Source organism: Prionailurus viverrinus, chromosome A2 (assembly GCF_022837055.1).
Source record: "Prionailurus viverrinus isolate Anna chromosome A2, UM_Priviv_1.0, whole genome shotgun sequence".
Classification (NCBI taxonomy): domain Eukaryota; kingdom Metazoa; phylum Chordata; class Mammalia; order Carnivora; family Felidae; genus Prionailurus; species Prionailurus viverrinus.
Window position 1 is genome coordinate 44,352,692 of NC_062562.1, and position 23,482 is coordinate 44,376,173.

The 23,482-nt window shown below is 37.5% G+C and overlaps 1 protein-coding gene across 7 annotated transcripts in view; it reads left to right on the forward strand.

Moving 5' to 3' along the window:
- CNTN4 (contactin 4) overlaps positions 1-23,482 on the forward strand; it is a 907,777-nt gene that overhangs the window by 705,325 nt on the left and 178,970 nt on the right. For 6 of the 7 annotated variants that reach the window (XM_047849694.1, XM_047849690.1, XM_047849689.1 and 3 more), the window contains one exon: positions 15,941-16,138. In XM_047849694.1, the coding sequence (XP_047705650.1) occupies positions 15,941-16,138 (198 nt within the window). Of the gene's footprint in view, positions 1-1,226; positions 1,322-15,940; positions 16,139-23,482 lie in introns of those variants that run through there. The other variant, XM_047849696.1, reaches the window with a different exon arrangement.

The window sequence follows — 23,482 nt, forward strand, 5'->3', positions numbered from 1 at the left end:
CAAGAAGAGCAAGGGGCACAAAATGATTTAGGTTCATGGAAATCCGGAAGATTTGCTTTAGGAATGCATGTATGAAAGAGGTTCACTCGCTTTTAAAACTGTATTTTCTCCAAGGGCCAGGCAAGTAATAGTATAAATGATTAAGATACTGTAGGCAAGGTAGAGAGCCACATGATCCCTTCAAACAGGCCAGCCACTGCTCATCTTTGGCCACTTACTGCCTTGATGAGAAATGAGGTCAGTATTGTGTGGCCTTGTAGTTTTCTTTGAGGAGACTTAAATGTGAAATTCTCTGTGAAATCTTTCAATTTTTGAATGTTGGCAATCATTGAAAACACTTTAAGATAGTAAGCATGGGAAACAGAACAAAACTATTACACAGATCTGGCTTATCATCCCCCACCTTGAAATAAATGTTGTAAATGTTCCCATCTTTCTATTTATTTTCATTTTCTTCTGAAGCTCAAACTATTGTTCACTTTGCCACAAAACACAGTAATGACCCCGTGCATTTAGTGTATTTTACTGTATAGGGTGACTTGTGTGGTTAGAACAAATATAATCATTCCAGTTTTACTCTTTTTTTAAATTTTTTATGTTTATTTTTAAGAGAAAGAGAGAGAGCAGGGAAGGGCAGAGAGAGGGAGACAGAGGATCCAAAGCTGGCTTTGTACTGATAGCAGAGAGCTTGATGCACGGCTCGAACCATGAACCATGAGATCATGACCTGAGCCAGAGTCAGATGCTTAATCAACTGAGCCACCCAGGCGCCCCCAGTTTTACTTTTGAAACCACTGAGGCTTTAAGTAGAGTTACTTTAAATTTGCACCCAGATTATGTCATGAAACTTCAGGTCATTTCTTTCTTTCAAAACTCCCCACCAGCTTCTGCTATATCATTTATCAAGATCAATTATTTTTCCCTTTCATCAGAGAAAGCTGAGTTTCTCAATTCCCCACAACTCCTTTGTTACTCAGATGGGAGAAAAAAAATCGTTACCTATGTGAAACTATAGAAGAAGATTTGTGTATTTAGATCTAATAAATTCAATAACCAGGAAATTTAAATCATATAATATTTCCCATCTTTCCAGAGATAGATAGACTTTTTTTCCTGAGGGAACTTTTAACTTAAGAATGTATTTAAATCCCCCTGGCATGACGGAATAATCATTAATGTTTACAGTTGCTATAGCAACTAGAAATGCTGGCGATTGAGTAGGAAAAGAGCCTGAGAGAGGAAGATAAGCTGTGTCAATTATTGAACATCTGTCAAACATTTAGCCAATTTAAAGTGACAGGCAAAATGCTCAAAGTTGAAGGTAGGTGAAATGTATTTTTCCTAACATTCACTTAAGAACATCATTTTTGTATTGTTTTGCCACTATTACAGAGGGGTAATTAACTTTTATTTTCATCCATGTAAAAGAGGTATTTTCGATGAGTAAGATATGTTTGCACGTGTAATTTTTTATGCTCTAATAGTATTAATCCAAATCTACTGGATGTTGCTTTACAGTGTCTGAGCTCTTTTGCATACATTATTTAATTTAGTCTCATGGCAATGCACACATTTGGTAAGTAATATCCATTTTATAGAATTTTGCATTTTATGGGAACAGAGAGGTGAAAAAGTGTGTTTCAGAACATATGCTTCTTCATTCAGGACTCTCCTCTCCTCATCCTAGCCACGACTCATTCATGCAGAGGCAGCACCCTACATATTTGTCACATGTGTGTCCACTACCCGCTCTTGTACCGTGGCAGGCAGATCAATTATGACTCCTTTTTCCTTGAGTACCACTGCATCCTCAAAACCCTAACGTAGCATTCTGGAGAGCCAATACCAATTAGGCAGAGCTCCCCAGTCAAGTTAAAATCTATTTGCAATCCCTGCCCAGTAATGATTTCTCACCTTTGCTTGGTGTTTTCTCGTTTACAAATCGTTTTCATGTATATGGTTTTATTTGGTCATCAAGCCTCTGAGGTGAGGGTTATCCCTTCTTTACATGTGAGAAAATTGAAGCTTAGAGAGATTAAGTGATTTGGCCAAGATCACAAAATGAGGTGCAGGACATCTCCTCCCTACTGCCTTTCAACTACACTATATGAGAAAAGAGCAGTAGGTGTAAGAACTAAGGTCATGGATTCCAAGTCCTGCCCTAATCACATGCTAATTACAAACCAAACCACACCAAACCAAGAAAGGTTAATGCCTCCCGAGGTACTTCTCCCTGCTCCTGAAAGGAGAGTAGTAGACAGATTTTCTCTGGGATACTTTCCTGATATCAATCTGTAATACATGAGTTCTAAATATAACTTTACTGCTAAGTTTCCCAATTACAGCATTTGTTTATTATCTACCATGTTTATCATTGCCCCCCCTCCTCAACTTCTAGAAAGTGAGAGAACAAATTAGTTTTAAGTTACTATTTTGCTACTTCAGCTTATTAGCATGAATATACTAGTGCTACACAAATGGTCAGAAGATTTAATATTCTGGGTTAGTTTTGCTTAATGCCAAGTTTTAAATATTCTCTGTGTTCCTCACTTTTCCTTTCCTGGAAAATAGATATTACATCCTAGAAATGAATCAAATGAATACTACAAAATGAAAATAATTTCAAAAAATGAGTACGACACTGAGATAAGATGTCATTGTAGCTTTATTAATCATAAACCCTGATCTGGTCTGTTAACATAAGTGGATGATTTAGAATGGATCTTTACCATGAAGTTGAACCAATATGTAGATGATCAGACAATTGTTTTCACAATCTTTGCTTTAGCAGTAATACCAATAAACATTAACATTTCTGAGTACTTGTATTTGCTATACACTGTGCTAATTGTAATTAAGCACTTTGCTTATTACAACATCGCCTTTGATCTTTTCAGCTACCTATAAAGTGTATTATTATACTCACTTTTCAGATGAGGAAATTGAGTCTTAGATAAGCTAAGTCACTTTCTGGGCCTTATAGAAGGGGCAAAGTTTCAGGACCAGAGAAATATGTCTAACTCCAAATACTAGAGTACATATTTGACTGGTTATAGAAAATGCTCTTAAAATACCTTAGGTGAGGATATTTCATTTAAACACACACACACACACACACACAGACTTAGACATCAGATAGGGAACTGTGATGATCAGATGTTATTTTCCTCTGAAAGTTTTTCTTGAAGCTGTCCCCCCGCCACCACCATCTTTGCTGCATTGCCATAAAAGTGATACAAGAGTCATTGGTAAGAATCTTTTTTTTTAATCCATTATTTATTTTATTTTGACACACACACACACACAGCACACAGGGAAGGGGCAGAGAGAGAGAAAGAGATAGAATCCCAAGCAGGCTCTGCACTGTCAGAGCAGATCCCTACACAGGGCTCCATCTCACAGATCATGAGATCATGACCTGAGCTGAAATCAGGAGTCAGAGGCTTAAGCAACTGAGCCACCCAGGCACCCCAAGAATCCACTATTTCTAAGAGCTGGTAATTTAAAGAACAATTTTCTTTTAATTTTTAAGTTAATTTATTTTGAGAGAGAGAGAGAGAGAGAGAGCGCGCACAAGTAGGGGAGGGGAAGAGGGAGAGAGAGAAAGAGAAAGAGTCCCAAGCAGGCTTTGCACCATCAGCACGGAGCCCAATGTGGGCTCAAATCCACAAACTGTAGGATCATGACCTGAGCCAAAACTAAGAGTCAGATGCTCAACCAACTGAGCCACCCAAGTGCCCTGATTTAAAGAACAATTTTAAATGGTAGTGGGTGGTGGGATATTAGTATACAATGATTTTTCAAAGGACATTCTGAGGGGACGTATGGATGATGGTAAGAAAAGGACATTACTAAATGGGAGAGGGGAGGTAAGCTAAGCCTCTAAGTAGGAAAAGAAATGACAAGGGTTTTTATTGGTTAAAACATTTAATCTAGAGGACAGAAACTCAGTGTCCACTAGGGATTTTTTTTTAATGAACAAATTTACTGATTTTTTTTAAAGCAGCTTACGTGAAAGACAAAAATGTTTCCTCAAAATTGATTTTCTCAAGTAACTCAGATACCACCTGCACTCACTTGCTTTGCATATCAGCTCTCAGTCTTAGCTTCATCCACTCAAATCAACTTGTCTCTAGCACATTAAACATGGGCATGAGGCACTTTGCTCACAGCCCCTACATCTCAAAACCTGAAGGAGAAAAAAAGGCCCCCTTTTGCAGGGATTGCATTTTAGAAAATTCTGATTGGCTGGCTTTTGTCATATGAGTCTTCCTGAACCAATTACTGTGCCTTAGGGGATGAGGTAATATGATTGGTCTACCTCAAGACTCATGCCCATTCATACGGCCAGCCTTTGAGGAATGATGATTGGTTATCATGAGAACCAAAGGAAGAAGTATTGCCAAGAAGAGTAACTTACCTTTTATGGCAAACCAAATAGTAAAGAAAAACTCAAGGATGATTAATCATTCATCTGGTTCTGTCCACCACATCTCAAGGCAGAATTTGACTATTATGGTCATTGAATATCTTTTATGTTTATAAAGGTACAAGTAAAAGTAAATTCTTCTCTTTGGGAAGGACAGATCTATTTTTAATAGACCACCAGGCCAAATGCATTTGTTATTGGTCTTACTTCAGCATTGGCAAAATGCAGACAAGAGACAGCAAAAAGCATCTCTGATTACAATGAAGACTAGTATTTGCTTGGCAAATTTGATTAATGGTTAATTTAGAATCAAAATTTAAATCTCAGTTGTTTGAATTTCAGACCACATCTTTAATTGAGGAGGAGGAGGGTGTAGAATTGTTTAATAATCTGATGAAAAGGCTGTATATCAGTGACTTGTGTGGGAGTTGGTGACATTGCTTGAAAACTTGTTCTGTTACTCATATAACTGCTTGAATCCTTTTAAAAATGTAAATAATTATAGTTTAACTGACATTTTCTACCATTTACTCAAAATTGTTAATCATTCCTAAGAATGCCTTTCAGTTCCCACATTGAATATTTTTTCCTTTCTCCCCAGAAATTGCTAAGCTTCAGGTAATAAGACAGATTTTGATTATGTTGTGACAAACAGCACATATTCTAATAATGATGATGTGTGCAGCCTTTTCTTAGAAAATATCTTTAAATGTTGATATACAAGTGACCTGTATATCCTGATATTTCAAGATTTAACTGGTCAGCTAGCTAGTTCCCTGATATTCTGAGCATCTCTTGAGTGCCATACAGGATTAGGTACTGTGGCATTCAAAAGCAAACAAGATGGTGGTGAACCCTGAAATAACCCCCACTGTAGTTATTTCAGCAAAAGGCCTGGCAACATCAGTCATGATAACCTCTGTGCCCACCTTGTTACTGGCTCAGTTAAGCTGAAAGGTGCCATTGCAATGGCTTCCAGCATAGGAAAAGAAATCTTTCCCTAGGTGTCAGCTTTAATCCTAAATATAAATCCACTGGTTTTCTTGGTGGTCTTAGAATAGATCACTTGTTTTCCTATGTCTCACTTTCCCTGTCCTTCCAATGGAACCAATCTTTATTCTGCTTATTTCCTCTACTTATTAGTAGAGTCAACAAATGAGATTATGGATACTCAAGTGTTTTGAAGTGTGAAGAATTAAACCAGTTGTGATTCTGCTCATGTACTTATAAGACGTAACCTTACTTATGGGGCGCCTGCGTGGCTCAGTCAGTTGAGCGTCCAACTTCAGCTCGGGTCATGATTTCACAGTTCGTGGGTTTGAGTCCCGCATTGGGTTCTGTGCTGACAGGTCAGAGCCTGGAGCCTGCTTCTGATTCTGTGTCTCCCTCTCTCTTCTCTCTGCCCCTCCCCTGCTCACGCTGTCTCTCTCTGTCTCTCAAAAATAAATAAATGTAAAAAAAAAAAAGAAATTAAAGAAAAAGACGTAGCCTTACTTAAAAATAGATTTGAAAACCTGGCTCACCAAATCCAAGTTTTCTTCCTTCTATGCAGTAATATCTTAGTCCAGGGATTAGTGCCCCCTTTGAGTAACTGCGGTTCTGGCCAGGCCACCCAGGTGTCATCTGGTTACCTGAGTTTTATTGGCACATGTCATTTAGCCTGTTGTGTTGTATGGGCTAACCATCTCTGCTTTTACTGAGTCTTTTTTCCCTTAAGTATTTGGAAGACTATGAATTAGTCATCTTTTCTTAACTGCCATTTTGTAAACTCAGTAAAACTGCATGTCAGAGATAAAAGGAAAGTTTTTTTAGAGAAAGGGCTTAGCCATTCTGATTTGAAAAATGTACATTCTGATATAGATTTTCTGTCCTCTGATTTCAGTGATTCTGCTTTGCAACCAGTGGTCTAATGGAAGTATTGTATACTCTTCTTTATAGGTAACTTGTTTCTTACTAATGCTTTTGGCCTAGAGTTTAGTAATGAATTGGCACTCTAGGAAACTTGGGACATTTGGAATTCCAATTCAATTCAACTAATATTCACTAGTTGATTACAGAATGGGAGGGACGAAAGTGATGCATATGTTCCCCTGCCGTATGTATTCTTGTCCACAAGTAATTCTTGAATCTGGTAGCTGGAGAAGAGACAAGTAATTGAATAATTCTAATATAGGAAAAACAAAATTTTAATATGTGAAATAATGTGTAGTTGCCGCGAAGCAAAAGAGAAACACATGTTGATTTGGTTGATGAGCAGAGACCACATATATTTTTCCAGGAGGGAAGATGGCTCTTTGCAAAATGTAGCCATTGAGATAAGCAGAAGGCAGAAGGGCATCCTGAGAGAGAGTGACCAAGCCTAGGCAGGGAGATTGAAAAACATAGAGCACATCAGGGGATCAGTGACTGTTTTTCCACTTTACCATAAGCAACTCTACTTAGCAGGACAAACATTTCTTAAAATATAGTTTTGTTGGTAAGAGCAAATCACAAAAAAAGCTAAAAAAAAAAACCAGAGGTCTCAGCTTACAGCCGAGACAGGTAGGCATAGCCTTCCCATAGTGCCTTATCTTTGTATTTAAAGGTGATTTCAGAGAAAATAGATATGTATTATATGACAAAGTAATCAGAGTAATCAACCTCTCTGTTCTTTTGCATAGCCTATTTTGAAGAGTACTCCCCCAGAATATGGACTTACATGGAGAGAGGAGTAGGAAACTAAGACTAGATAATTTGAAGTCTTGCTTTGGAAGGACTTGACAACTATGTTGATGTATTTTACTTGATCCAGGTTGCAATAGAGATCACAGAGGACTTGTGTGGGAAGGAGGAATGGGATCCAAAACTGCTCTTTAGACAAATTAATCTGGCAGTGGTGTGTGGGTTGGCCTGGAATGTTGGCAAAATGGTAGGATGTTCTTAGGCCAATGACAGGTAATGGTGAGATGGGCATAGAAGCAAGAAATCCTGTGGAATTCTAATCTACAGGATTTGGATACTGACTGGATATACCTTACCCAGCAATACCTCCCCCAACATTTCTAGAGACAATCAGAGATCTGGCAGAAGGCTTTGTAGGAAAGGGACATAAGTTTTAAGCTGAAAGAGGTATATCTCATTTTTTTAGCCCAATTCTCACCTGAGGAAAAGTGGCTTTCTCTCTAGAATGGGGCATTGAACTTTGATAGGTATCTTTTTAACCAGCATTCAGTTTTCACATTGTCTCAAGTATTTTATATTTTACTTTGGCTGTCAAAGATATCTATGCTTTAAGGAATTAAAACTTACCAGATGAGCTTTGGATGTTGTATTTGAGTTCTTCATAAAATACGATAGTACCTTTGATTTCTTTAAATGCCAAATTTTTAAGAAGTAACTGAAAGAAACACCCTTTAATCCCAATGAACAGTATTTTTTTTCTGCCTCTCATAGTCCATTCAAACTATCACAGAGAGATAGCCTTACAGGTTTGACTACGTGAAGAAGGCTGGACCACCGTTCATCACAATCGTACAAAGCTCTAATGTTTGTTCTGTGTGGTTTTGGTGTCATCTCTACCTTCCTTCCATCAAAATACTCTGATTAGCTTGTGCTTACTCTACAGTACCATTTTCATGCTAGCAAGAGCATGCAACTAAGTGTGAATTCTATTTCTTTGCGTTTCCTCCCTATATTTCAAAAGAGGTCACACACTCAATTGACAACTGAGGAATATGGGCCTGTGTAAGAAGTAGGGATTGGTAAAGGCTGTGGCACAATGGAGACCCCCAGCCCTCTCCTAAATGGGCAGCCGCTACTCAGCTCTGCCAGTTGTTTCCCTCATGGAATGAGAGACTAGCGTGTTTCTCTCTTTTAATGCACTGTTTCTCCCGGTGTGATCTCCAGACCACCAGCAGCAGCACCTGGGAACTTGTTTCAAATGCACATTCTTAGTCTCCATCCCTGACCTTCTGAGTCAGAAACCGGGTGTGGAACTCTGCATTCTGTATGTTAACACGGCCCTTCTGGTGATTCTGAGCTCACTCAAGTTAGAGAACCATTAGTGGAGTGGATGCTGTGTTGCACTTCCCTGATTTCTCTTGAGGACTGATAACTGAGAGCTGTGTTTGAGTTTCAAGAAAATCCCAATATCTAGATGTTCATGTGATTTTTACTCTTTTTAAAGCCTGTGAAACCATAAAAGACACGCATGCTTATGCAAGCTAAATCCTTTCTGTGTGCCGTCACTTTGCAGCCTCTACTCAAGAGTCTGAATGTGCTAACTTTGAAAAGAATGCTGTTCTGTTGAAAAAAATATATGGATTCTTTCCTTAGTGTATGAAAGTTTGCTGACACCAGACCTAGATGATATTTCCCAAACTTTTTTTACTGATATTTTTCTGAGAGCAAAAGAGAGTCAGCATGTACCCCTGGGGATCTGGGAACATATCCTGAAGCAGTGAACCACAAGCACATGGTTTTGTTGAAGCCTTGCCTTATACATTTATGATTTGTATGGGTTTTATATCTATTCCATCATATACTTATATTTGGCTTATGCTCAAGACAATGTGTTAAATTGCCCTCAAGTTAAATTCTTTAACTTTTGCCTACAAAATTTTAAAGAAAGTCTACACTCCAGAAAAGTGTCTAATTCACCCAGTAAGATAGAGGCAAGAAAACAAGAAATAACCCATAAAAGGGAGGAGATTGTAAACTATACACAAGAGCAACATTTACAGGCTATATACTTGACTCGAAGATGTCCCTTTTTCCATCTTATTTCCCGTACCTCCATTCTCACATCTGAGTGACCAAAGCACATGTACCAAATAATCATTGAGCGAAAAGTCAGGAGGCTTATTTTTAGAAGTGCCTGCCCCCAGTTTGCATGAGATTTGGCACTAGGCCTTTTCTAACCCTTGCCTCACACAGTCACCATTTCATTTCTCCTAAATCACTTTTACAAAGATGGTGAAGAATTTTGACCTTAGGTACCAGCACCAATTGATTGGAAGCAACTGCCTAAAGCACTGTATGGAGAATGATTGTGAATTTGTGTGTGGCATAGTCAGTTACTGTGTCAGCCATGGGTGGAGGAGTTAGCAGCTAGTGGTCCAGGTGACAGATACATGTCACCCCTACTCTATTCAGCACCAGTTACTATTGAAAAACAATTTCTGAATTCTGGGAGGTCCTGCTTGATGCTGGAGACTTGTCTAAACCAAGTTCTCTGAGTCACAAAGCATCCATGTTAGGGGTCCTTTCAGCCACAGGCATGATTTCAGCAACCTACATAGTATAGTGCCACGGCCAGCATTGTAATCATTCAAAGCCCGTTAGTCTATGTCATAATTAATAGAGGTATAATATCTGTCCTATTGTGGCCCTTCAGATTTCAGCTTCTCTTAGACACCTCTCTTCTCCTTCTGTTTCACGAAATGCTGTTGACTGTATGACAGTCAAATATGACTTTATATTGATCTTTTAGGGTCTTAGTATTAATTAGAGGTTTTATCCAGAGGCATCTTCTCTGAGAAGCCAGAAGTCTGTCAGCCACTCCCTCTTGGGAGATCTCACAAATCTTTCATATGACAACACACTCTTCTCTTAGGCTTTCCCACCACCTATTTATGATGTAAAACCACTAGTGCTGTTTAGTGCTTGACTTTTCTGGTACAATTCTTATTTTTTCTGGAATTACTTAGATTACTCCCGATTTATAACATCTCTCTTTTCCTAAGTTCATAGGAAGACAAAATACTTCTCAATCCATTTATAAGCAAAAAAAACAAAAAAGCAAAACAAAACCAAAAAAACACACAGAAACACATTCATTCTTAAAAGCTGACATCAGCATGTTTAATGTTCAATTTCGCTCTTAGTTTAGGCAGGGAAACTGTTCTTTTTATTATTTCTATTTTTCAGATGAGACAACTAAGAAGTAGAAATTACTTTCTAGCTGATAAGCCCTGAAGCCAAGACTCAATCCATATATTTTGACAACAAATCCAGGGATCTTGGAACTGGGTTATGCTCTCTCCCTTCTTGCCCAGGAAAACTACTAATGGGTTCCAATCCCTGTCTTCAGTTCCATTGCTTAGCTGAGCTCAATGATTTTGCGAGTTGGTGTTTGCTAAATATTTGGCCAAGAAGTAAACCAGTGAATATATTCATATAACCCATTGTATCTATAGAATCACTTAAGATACATTTTTCATATCTACCTGCTTAGAATATCTCAGTTTAAATTCAACTTCACAACCCTGTACAAAAAGTAGAATTAAGTATTGATAAAACTATCTAAAAATAAGGAGACTCTCATACTGTTTAAATAATTTATTAAAGTGAAAGTGGTTACAACATAAGTAAGGACTAGAATCCAGATATCCTGAGTGTTAATTCTACTATCTTTTTTCTACACAATACAACACAGCTTAATTGAAATAAATGTAGTATACTGTACTGTGTGTGTGTGTGTGTGTGTTCATAAAAGTTCTAGTTCTATGGGTGCCTGGCTGGCTCAGTCAGTAGAGCGTACAACTCTTGAACTTGGGTTGTGAGTTCAAGACCCACATTGGATGTAGAGATTACTTAATTTTTTTAATTTAAATAAAAAGTTCAGATGTTCTGATTTTATCAGTAACTACCTGTGTGATTCTTATCAAGCTACAGGGTCTCTTTGGATCCCACTTTTGTCACTTGTCAAATTAAGATTTAGGGTTTGATGTTACACATATAGAGTTGTGGAATTTTAATGCTGAAAGATACTTAGAGAGCATCTAGTTGTACTCCCTCATTTACAGATAAGTAAATTTACAGATAAGGAAAACTGATCTTTTCTAGCTCTAAAATAAATTTAGAGAGGACCATATGGGTTCCTAACAGAATCAACTCTTGTGAATACTGTGACTACCCACTTACCAAATGTGTGGTTGTGATCCACGCATGTAGCTTCTCTAGATTTAAGTTTCCTGCTCTGTGAAATTCAAAGGGTCATGCTAAGTTTTCTTTCACATTTAAAACTTTGAGGATTAAGAAAGGCATCTTTGAAAACTGACATTTGTGCTACCCCTGGGACAGGACTCAGAATGTCATGAAGCATAACGTAAGTCTGGAAAGAAATTAGCATCAGGAACACGTTAAGAGCATCCATCCAAAGGACTCTGATCACAGGGTGAATTTGCTCAATGAATACTTAAATTTGAAAATTGCTTGATTGATGTCTTACTTGAAAACTAATAACCCAACATTCTTTGCTGTTGGCCCAAAAATATGGAAAAACGAACCAAGTAAGAGAGTGAAGTTTTGTCGTTCATTTCCTATAGATTTGGAGGCTACAAGCCAAAAAACCATCACTAGGTCCTTCTTCCCTAATAGATATCACATTATAACTAGTCTCAGCATTTTTCAATTGAGCATCAGAAGCTTCACAATCTATTAAACATTGTATTCCAAGTATCTGTTTACTGAGTTGTTACAAATTGCCAATGGGACAGGAACTGTCTGTCATTTCCAGAGCAATTAGTGTGTGAAAACTTATCAAAAGAAATCTGTCAAGTTTGAATAAGTATAAATAATGCATAGAAGTCCCTAAGGAAATCAAACTGAGTGGGATACATTTTTCCTCATTGCAGCACATTAGAATTTATTTTGTTTTATTTACTTGGCTCTGTTTTTTAGCATGTTGATAGCATGTCATTTACCCAATGGATTAATGTTTTGCTCTGATAAAAATAGACTTTGCTTTTTAGAGGAGAACTAGAGTGTCTCTTTGAGTGATACAGTAGTGGCTCCTTCCTTTCAAATTTGGAGAGCTCTTGTTTGCTTCCTGGAGGGAGCACTGGAATGGGAGTATGTCTAAAAGGACTCTTAGATGCAGGTCTTCTTCAACTTAGGATGGGGTTACATCCCAATAAACCCATTGTAAGTAGCAATGCATTCACTTAGCCTAGCCTCCCATAAACTCTGAGAACCATCTGTAGTCTCCTTTGCCACTTTTTGACTCTGTGATCTTACCCTTTCAAGGGTTAAGATTTTTCATGTCTTTAAAACAAAGAAATAGAACAGGTGATCCACTGGGTAATTTTTAGCTTTACTGAACATTTTACCTGCACTGAGGCCTGCATTATCGTTGTATTACACTTCTTATGCTCTTTCCCCCTTGTCCTGGAAAATAAAAATACACTGTTTACAAGAAGTGATATTTGCTATAAAAAAAAGAATTAATATCTTAGAGATGTCCCCCTTTCAGGAGGCTCAGCATGATCTCACCAGTGCACCAACCAAGATTTTTTGAATGACATTTGTATTTTAGGACTCAACAGTATTTACAAAGGTCACATGTTCAACTGATGTTAGTTATGATCTTTAACACCATCCATTTAAGACCATTTTTGGCAACTGCGGTATGTTCCTTTTTCTACACCATGGAAAATGGCCATAGTGTTATATTGTTATTATATTTGGGGAAGCTTATTATAATTTTAAATCAACATTTTGTTATTTTCTGTTGTTTAAACTCATTTAATGATCCTCCCAACACTGAAGTGATAGAGTTAATTATCTACATGTTATACTTAACGTTTGTTGAATTGAAGTCATTACTATTTGTTCAGGGTTTCCCAACCTAGGTTTTGTGATCTATTAATAGATGTTTTAGAAAAATGGTATATATGTAGAGGGGACAAGGAGATTTTATGATCAGTAGAAGAGATTTTATTATCATTTTATACAGTAAGTTGGTATACTTAAACTTATGCTCTAAGGAATTTGAGGAATCTTGGCATATTAAAAATCTCTTGCAAGTCTTGAAAGGATAATTTTGAAAATCTATTAAAATTTATTTAATCTAGGTCTTCTCAAAGCCATTTGATCATGTAACCCATCTAAATTTAGGAGAGGTGGGAGGAAGAGAACTTCTGTAAACAAGAAATTAACATTCCAAGGACCACAGTTCAGGAAATGCTGCAGTATATGCTTAAGGTTGTTTGTATCTTCTCCTAAAGCACTAAGTCACTTATGTCACAAAAGCAGTGAAACCAGAATAATTAGCGTATTTTTAAGTAGCCAAACAGCATGTTAATTGGGTATATTTTTTTGTTTTTACTTTTAAAATGGCTAACTTTTAATGATTTAGATGTGCTTATGATTCATAGTGCTTTCACATAAAAGAATCCTCACTACATACCTGCATCACATTTGTTATTATCCCTACTTGATAGGTTAAAAGTTGAAAGTGAGAATGTTTAAGTGTCATTCCTTATGTAATACAGGTTTAAATTTTGGTCTTTTTTTTTTAACTCCAATTAGAAAAATGACAAATTAGATGTTCTTTTTTCTTTCTTTCTTTCCTTTTCTTTTTTTTTTTTTTTTCTGATATCCATGGTCCATACAACTTTCTAATTGCCTTGTCCCACAGAATTCAGCGAGGTTGCTATCACTGACCACTAGCAACAATCTTGAGAAATGTCTTTAGAAAAAGAAAATACAGTTTTGTATATTTGATTACAGCTTTCCTTGGAGGTGTGGGATGATTAATGTTGTGCTGGTAAATTACTTTCTAACTTCTACCTTGTGATTTTGGAGATGCTAATTTATACTTAAATCTCTCATGTAGCTAATTAGGGCATAGACAGTGTTCTCCTCATTGTTCATATGAGAACATTGATATGCTCAGAGATCTCTTGGTTTGCCCAAAACTCACACACAAATTGAGTGATCAGTACATAGTGCTGTGCTGTTTGCTCTGCTGTTTGTTAAAATCTCCTGTTTTTGATGGGTAAACAGCCATACCAATTGAACTTCCCCATGATCTCTTATAGGGGCTTTCCTCCCCCAGATTTTAGTTTCTTCAGGAAGTGACTAGCTTGCTGGGAAGCACTTGCTTATTTATACTGAGTATCCTCTTGACATCAGCATGGGGTTACTTATAATTACAGGCACATGCGTAAATAAAATGATTAACTATTCTCATATAAACATAATTATATCTCTCTAAAATAATACAGGAGGAAATGTTATAATCCAGTGATAAAGGGAAAGCAATCTGCATGACCCCTCCTTTGTATGTAAACAGTGGATTATTAAGGCAGAATATGTTTCCTGTTGCACATTTGGTTATTGAGGTCAATCACGCTTGGGACTCATCTAAGTATTAAACAACAAAAATGCCTTTATAGCAATTAGTGTTCTCTTTACAAAGCTGAAGCCTTTCTCCCATTTTCCAAGGACACTGCATACCTTTAAACTTCTGCCTAGAATTCTATTAAAGAAAGATATATAAGAATTCAGCCAGCTGGTTCTGAAACCAGAATCTTCTTTTGCATCTAGTTTTCCCCCTCCCCTACCAATGTAGTTTTTAAAGATAAAGTGGGGGCACATTAATCATTGCCAGTGCCTAGTATATCACTTCTCCAGCTTTCGACACATCTGGAGATCACACTTTAAAGGGAGGAACCATGGAATGCCTCGAGCTGAAGACGTTTGATTTCCTTGGAGCACAGTGGTTCACTGCAGCAATTCATGCCAGCTCACTGTCAGTGAGGGTTCTTCTCAGAAATTGAAAGCATGGGATCACATATTCATTCGCAAAACATTTACCTAATTCTTAAGAAAAATTAGAACTTTGTAACAGATGTTTTCACGTCTGGCTGCCCATTACACAAATCCCACTGGCATTCTGGGATGAATAAGTATTGGCAAAAAAAAAAAAAAAAAACGTTGCTCTTGGACTGCTGTTTCATACGCAGTCCCTTATAAATATAATAAATTTTTCCGCCAATATTTTTAGGTACACATTTACATTTGGGACCAGCCCTCCGGCCAGTCAGCATGTGTTTAGCAATTATTTGCTGTAATATTAAACAACCATCTCACTCAAATAATGGAAAAATAGTTCAACTATGCAAGAAAAGAGTAAGAGTGTGTGTTGATAGTAAGAAGTTTTGGGAAAAGACTAAACTGAGACCCAGAAATTATTCTGTACCTTCATAGGGCCAAGAGTTTGGACTTAGTTACTTTGTTCTCCAGTGCCAAAGTTTCTCAGTTGATGGAAAACTGTAAAATGTGTTGAAAAACACAAAGTGCTATGCTGCACCATAACAATTATTATATATAAAATGAAAGAAGTGATCCAAATGGTTTTCAGGGTGGCTTCCAGCCTTACTGTATCAAAATTGTAGACTGTCAGGGTCTATAATTTGCGCATGAACTCAGTAAGTATTGCGCGGTGCTTGGCACATGCTTAGCAAACTATAAATGCTTATTCCCTTGGCTTAAAGAGATTGGACTTGTTTTAATCAACTATCAGTGTGTTCTTTTTAGTTCTCTAGAGATAAAATCTTATTGACTGACAGTAGGAGTACTGGTAAAATATTTAAGGGATTGTGATCACTTCCTGTTTATATTCAGCAGGCTGAAAAGAAATCAGTGGGCAACTTGTGGATTTCTAACTTGCCCATTTTTTTCATGAATACAGTAGCATTCTAATGCTTGAAAACATTTTTGCAATGATGATTCCTTTGCTTTCAGAGCTCAGTTATGCCTGGATCTTCAATGAATACCCTTCCTATCAGGATAACCGCCGCTTCGTTTCTCAAGAGACTGGGAATCTGTATATTGCCAAAGTAGAAAAGTCAGATGTTGGGAACTATACCTGTGTGGTTACGAATACAGTGACAAATCACAAGGTCCTGGGACCACCCACACCACTAATATTGAGAAATGATGGTGAGTTTCCTAAGGGATTTTGTTATTCCCGTGTTTTGAGATCATATGTTGCATATGGAAAACTGTTATATTATTGGCACACAAACGCTGTCTAAATGAAATTTAAGAAAAGTTTAATGCTTTTTACATTTGGTTACCTATATTTGCTCCGCTTGTGTAAGAAGTAAGCCCATGAATCTGTTTTGAAAACTAATTAGAAATTTAATTGCTAATCTCAACAGGAATGGAATGTGGATTTAGGTGAGTATAAATAACAAAGTGTTTCTTTTTCACTTAAAATGTATACACAGGCAGAATGAAGTAGAAGGTTGAACACCTAGCTCATTAATCAATTCTATGTAATTTAGTATTAAGTGTCCAGAAAGAAGTTTTAAATTATCCAAATAACTTCTGGATTTATGATACTAATGACATAGTTCACACCACAATGAAATGCAGGAATACCAAGGCTTATTTGAGAAATAAATTTTAATTTCCAATACTTTTGTGAAAATGTTTCAAGAAAACATGTGATTTTCCCCTTAATTATCTGGATGAATGACATAACAGTGTATGGTAATTCACCGTGTGCTTTTCAAAGGCAATCGTACTGAACTGTATGCCAAAAATCTAGTTCCACTATGCCTTTTCCCCACCAGGAGTCTTTTTATGAATTCTGTCCCCTCTTCTTGAGATGCTTCTCCTCCTCTGAGTCCCAGCCTTTCATTTGACTAAATGATACTGGTCCTTTCATTTTCAAGTATATCACTTTCTCCCGGAAGTTATGTCTGTCTGACTCCCTCCCCACTATGCTGCATCAGGTATCTTCTCTATCAAGTCCAATAAAGCCCATTACTATAACCCCAAGAACTCTTCATTTTGTATCACAATTATCAGTGTGTTTCCCTGTCTCCCTAACTATAAACTGGCTCTTTTAGAAGCACATGTAGTGCCTTGATCACTAGTATGTCTCCAATACCTGTACAATATCTGGAACACAGGAGATTCTTAATAGATATTTGTGGAGTAAAAGAAAACAAAGCACAATTAAGTCTTTCAATAATGGCCAGTATAGAGATTTAAGCAGCCATGGTTAAATGTTTATGTTTCTATTCTTTTTAAATTCCATGCCCATCAAGTACACACTTGAGCCTTCCATTATGAACAGGAATTACTAGACCCATTGTACAGGTAAGGAAACTGTCAGACAAGAATGTTAATAACAAGTTTTTACTAGGTACTTAACTATTTGCTGGATGCTCAGAATTTTACCAGAATTATTTCAGTGAAATCTCAAGCAACTATATGAGGAATATCCTCTTTTATCTTTTATAGATGAATGAACTGGGGCTCAGATATGTTAAATAACAAACCCCAAAGCCACATACCTAGCTAAAAACTAATGGCTCCACAGTTCACACTTAGCTCCCACGTCCTGTTGATTCCATAGCTAATACATTAATGCCTCAATCACTAGGTTTCATTTCATTACACTCTACCACCTCTTACCTGAATTTGTATAGCACAAACTTACGGATTCAAGCCTAGAACTCAGATTTCTCTCCAAATATGTTCTTCTTCCCTTCTGTACTGAAGGGACTTTGTACCCAGGTGCAGCTGTGAATATGAATTTCTTAGAACAGGATATTTGTAGGGGCGCCTGGGTGGCGCAGTCGGTTGAGCGTCCGACTTCAGCCAGGTCACGATCTCGCGGTCTGTGAGTTCGAGCCCCGCGTCAGGCTCTGGGCTGATGGCTCAGAGCCTGGAGACTGTTTCCGATTCTGTGTCTCCTTCTCTCTCTGCCCCTCCCCCGTTCATGGTCTGTCTCTCTCTGTCCCAAAAATAAATAAGCGTTGAAAAAAAAAATTAAAAAAAAGAACAGGATATTTGTAGACAAACCAACTTGCAAATAGGGTCTGAGCATCCTTACAGCATAAACCATACTATGGAATTTTTTAGCAAATGATGTAGATTTGAATCATTCCTTTATTTACTCATCCATTTAACATGTATTTATTTAGCATTTACTATGTGACAGCCACTATTAGTGCAGTGAACAAGAACAATAGGGCCTCTATCTCATTTCACCCACATGTTCTGGGAGGACACAGGTAAAGAACAAACATAAACAAAAACAAAAACCCAATTACTTTAGTACTAAATACAACAGTATGATAAAATACAGGTCCTATGGAGTGTAATGTCTACTTTAGGGAGAATTGTCACTGAAAACCTTTCTGAGGAGATGACATATGAGCTGAGACTTGAATTCTAAGAAGTCAGCCCCTGTGATGATCAGAGGGAGGAGCAGTGCAGACTGAGTTGACATCACATGCAAAGGCCCTGAGGCCTGAAAAAACACTGGGCATGTTCAGGAAGAAAAGAGAATGTGAGCATGGACAGAGCATAATGAGCAGGGTGAAGGTTGCTTCGAGTTGATATTGGAAAAGAATCAGTAGCCAGATCATGTAGACCATGGAAAAAAGCCTGGATTTTATCTCAAGGGCCATGAGAAGCCATTAGAGGATTTTATGCAAGATAGTGATGTATGTTTTGTAAAAGTTTCCTTAGCTACTGTGTAGAGATTGACTAAACAAGTGAGAGTGGTCGCTGCATGTCCAACTGAAAGACTCTGCAGCAATTCAGTTGGGAAATGGTGGCAGCTTGAACTAGGGAGTAGCAGGGGGAACAGAGAAGTGGATGGATTGAGAATCTGGTTTGCGGGTAAAGCTGCCCGAATTTGCCTATGCACTGAATGTGGGAGGTGTTGGAAGAGAAAATCAGGGGTGACACATAGGTTTCTGGTGTAACAACTGGGTTGATGGGAATGCCATTTACTGAGGTTTTACTGAACAGGGTTGGAAGGGGGAAATCCAAAGTATTATTTTAGTCATTATTTGTAAAGCCAAAAGCTTGACTTTTCTCTTGGCAACAGAAAGAAGTATTTGCTTTCTGCTGCTTCTGCCATCTCTCTGTCATAACACCCATCTGATATATTCACATGTGCTTATCAGCTCGCCTTCTCCACCTCGCCGACATTGTGATCAAGCACAGATTGTAGGTTTCATCCAGCTTTGTTCTGGGGACCAGCACAGTGCTTGCCAGATGACACACGTTAAATTAATATGTTGGAATAAGCTGAATTAGATTAAATAAAACTAAAAATTTTATCCATTTAAAAAGCTATCTATGCTCTCTCTCCAGACCTAAGGATGAAGAAACTTTGTCAAAAGATGTGCTCCAATGGCATTTTGTATAGAATTATTTAAAAATAAATCCCTCTGACCTCTGTTTATAATGCACTTACACCAGAATGTCTGTTCAGTGGTGTTATTATCCATTCAGGTGTCTCAAGTAACAAATGTAATGAAATATTGATGATTCACTAAGACCTAGCCCAGGAGACATGTTGCACAGAGTTGCTAGAAGGAACACAAATTCAGGAACATAAGAACTCCAGAATCATGGACACCTCAAGTTGGCAACAACTTTGCCTTTTGCTTCGTTTTTAGATATATCTTGACTTGTGTAATATATCTTCATAGAGATGCCAAATGTTTTTGATAGAATATTTTATCACAAAATTAGCAGAATAAGGATCTCATTCTTCAGCAATTAATGCCCATTCATTCTTAATTTCCATGAGAGTTGCATGGTGAAAATTCATAATATGTCTTTCCCATTTGGGCTGGAGTATATAAAATGGATACTTGAACTATATTACTGAGCACAAAATAGGTTATTTAATTAGCTCTTTCTGGAGGTAAGAGAAAAGGGGAAATATAAATCAAGAAGAGATTGCAAAATAAAGATGACATTCTTATTAAAGTCTATTCTACAGGAATAAAATCAATAAAATTATCATTCTGGATGGTCTTGTATTTAGGGACTGTATATTAGACTGATAAGTACAAGGCTGTATAGAATTTGTACAATCATTTTGTTAATTGAAGCTCTCTCAAAATTGCACATCCTCCTTCTGCCTCCGAAATGCAAATAAGCAAGGCAACAGAGTTTATTGCCTGAAGTGAACTAATTACCATGGCTAGTCATTTTCTCTGCTAAGTGCAGATGTAGTTTAAAGAACTAGATGTCCTCAATATTCAGGTTATTTCCTTGGAGTTCCAGATAAGCATTTCTGGACTATGATTCATTGTTTCTAGCCCAAAAGGTGACAGTGAGTCATAAAGAGTGAACAGTGAACGTTGACTCAAGTCCTGAAAGGCGTCAAGTGTGATGTGTCCCATGTTTATCCCACTGACCCTTTTTACCCCTTGTCCCCAGCTCACCACAAGTCGGCAAGACTTCAGTACTTTATGTTCCCTTCACACCCCCACACTGTTCACCTGGCTCACCCCTTCCTATGTCTCAGATTGTTACTGAAATGTAGAACAGGATGGTTTAGAGGTCAGACCTGAGGACTCTGGAACTGGGCTCCCAGGATGGAATACAGCTGCGCCACTTATTAGCTATGTGACTGTGGATGTCAGTTTCATCTCCCTGTGCTCCGTTTTCTCATCAGTCAAGTGAGGATGATAGTACCTAGCTCAGAGGCTTATTTTCTGGGTTAAATTACAAATAAAGTGCTTTGATCAATGACAAAATAGAAAGGCAGCATCAGTAACTTACTTACATAGATATACTCAACAAATTATATCTATATACTTAATATTTTTTAATGTTTACTTTTGAGAGAGAGAGAGAGAGAGAGAGAGAGAGAGAGAGAGAACATGTGTGTGCACGAGCAGGGGAGAGGCAGAGAGAGAGAGGGACACAGAGAATCTGAAGCAGGCTCTGTGCTGACAGCAGAGAGCCCAATGGGGGGGACTCGAACTGTTAGATCACAACCTGAGCCAAAGTCAGACACTTAACCAGCAGAGCCACCCAGGCACCCCTCAACAAATTATATTTTAAAAACAGATTACATAGTGTATAGATAGTATGATCCTTGTTTTGTAAAGTATATGTGAATTAGGACAGAGAAGGTTGGAAATACTGCTCTTCAAAATGCTAACAGTGTTAAACTTTGAGGTGTTTAACTTTCAGTGGCAAAATGTTTGATTCTTATTTTTTTTTCTATTTGTTGTATTTTCTAATTTTTCTACAATGATTAGAGATATTTTGAATTTTTAGAAAAACATTTGGTAAAAGGGTTATGTATAGATTATTGACTCTACAAGACACTTAGAGATCACCCAGTTTTCTATCTTTAGTCTTTGACAAAGAAGAGCATTGAAAACCAGGAGAGTAAGGTGAGGAAGCACCGGGGAGAAATGCCCAGTGCTCTGTCGCTGTGCCGTTTAACTGAGGTTCAGGAAAGCTGTTTGGGGCTCTAGATTAACAGATTTACCTTGTACCTTTTATGTTATGACTTAAATATTTTTAATATTGATAGTTCTCCTAAATAATGACATGTTGCTGTATAATACTTACTTCCAGAAGTATACAGTTGAGAGTTATTAGACAAATGTGAGAGAGTTTTATATCAGAGTTTATTTACCTAGATATTTTGAAATCTGCTTTGGAAAGATAATGTAACTTGTTATGTGGGCAAGTGCACCGGTTACTTAGGTACCATGAAGAAAAGCAAGATTTAATTGAGAAAACTATATCATAATTATTTTTAAGACAGGTACTAAAGTCATCTATGGATCAATATTAGCCAACTGCTGGTTATTAATGATGATGAGCCTGCTCTATTATGAGCTTCCTAAACAGATATCAAAGGATCAACCCTAAATTTCTATAAACAAAGGTAATAGATTACCCAGACAACATTAAATACAAGAGAAATCGTAGATTTAGGTGATGGTTATAATGGCTATTTCTTCTGTCTTTAATCACTACCCCCAACTCCTTCTAAAATGGCTGAAGAGGAGAAAAATTGGCAGATATTAGTACAGTCTTGGGAAAATGAGGTCATGTCCATGAGAATGTTTATGTACATTAAATTTATATATAATTGAGCAGGAGTTATTATATGACCTTTGCCTTTTCTCTCTCTTTTTCCCTAGGCTGGCTGGGGATTGGTTTGGCAGTCCTTTGTTTTCCTTTTTAGAACCAAGACAGATTTTGAGCAGTTCATAGCCAGCGTCTGTGGGATGGATCTGTGCTTTGTATCGTGGATATTAAATGTTTTCGAATATTATCTCTAATGATAACTCTAAATAGAGGAAACACTAAGGAACAGGGAATAAAGGGTTTATCTTATCTTAGAGTTTCAAAATCTCTCTCTTTTCTCCTTTTCTCTTTCTCTTCCATTTCTGTATGTATATACATTTACAAACATGTATGTAGGCTATGTTGTGTAAATACACATATGTTTTATACACAAGATATATATTGCCTTTGGAAGTTAAAATCTAAACTTCACTTTTCTGAATATTATACTTCCATGTAGAGTTAAATTATTTAAAATTTGTATAACCAGAGTAACTGGTGATATTTTTCTAAGTTCTCACTCATTTTTCCCAGCTAATTTTATGTAGCCATGAAAATTCTGGGGTGCCTGGGTGGCTCAACTGGTTAAGCATCCAACTCTTGGTTTCAGCTCAGGTCATGATCTCACAGTGGTGGTATTGAGCCCTGTGGTGAGCTCTGTGCTGAACATAGAGCCAGCTTGAGATTCTCTCTCTTACTCTCTCTCTCTGTCCCTCTCCCTGGTTCATGCTCTCTCTCTCAAAAAAGAACAAAAAAAAAAAAAAAAAAGAAAGAAAGAAAATGCTGAGCATGGTCAGCACTGAAGTATTTAACATTCTCACCTGAAATCACCTTTAACCTAGTGGACAAGAGACCAGCTAACAACTTCAGTTTCCTGCAGTTTCAGAGCAGGAGGGACAGAAATAGATGTTCTGGACATAGGGTTGAGAATGTCCCTGGGTGGTGCCAACCACCTTTATCTCTTTTGCTGTGGCCTCACCTCACCTGGGTTGCTGTGAAAGGGGGACAGGACTAAAAGTCAAGAAGAAAAGAAGCCATGGGAATCTGGGCTGCAGTCCCAGATCTACCACTAACTCACATGACACAATCGTGCCATTTCTTTAGTCCTCAGTTTTCTCAGCTATTAAAATGATTTATTTCTAATAAACCATATCTAAGGTTTCATCTAGTTATCCTCTAGGATTCCAGTCACAACTTTGTACATTACTGTACTCCAGTCTGAGTATTCGCACAAGGCAGATAATATCAGATGCTAATCAACAGACAGATTGCTGTTCATTGGTTGGATTTCTCCCAATGCTAAAAACCAATCCTAGCACAAAACTAGGTGCATTCACTCTTTCTGACCGAAATGGTCATTTGTGAACCTTCACCTCTATGACTAATGGTGGCTCAGAAGACTGCATTCCCCACAAAGTTCCAAAT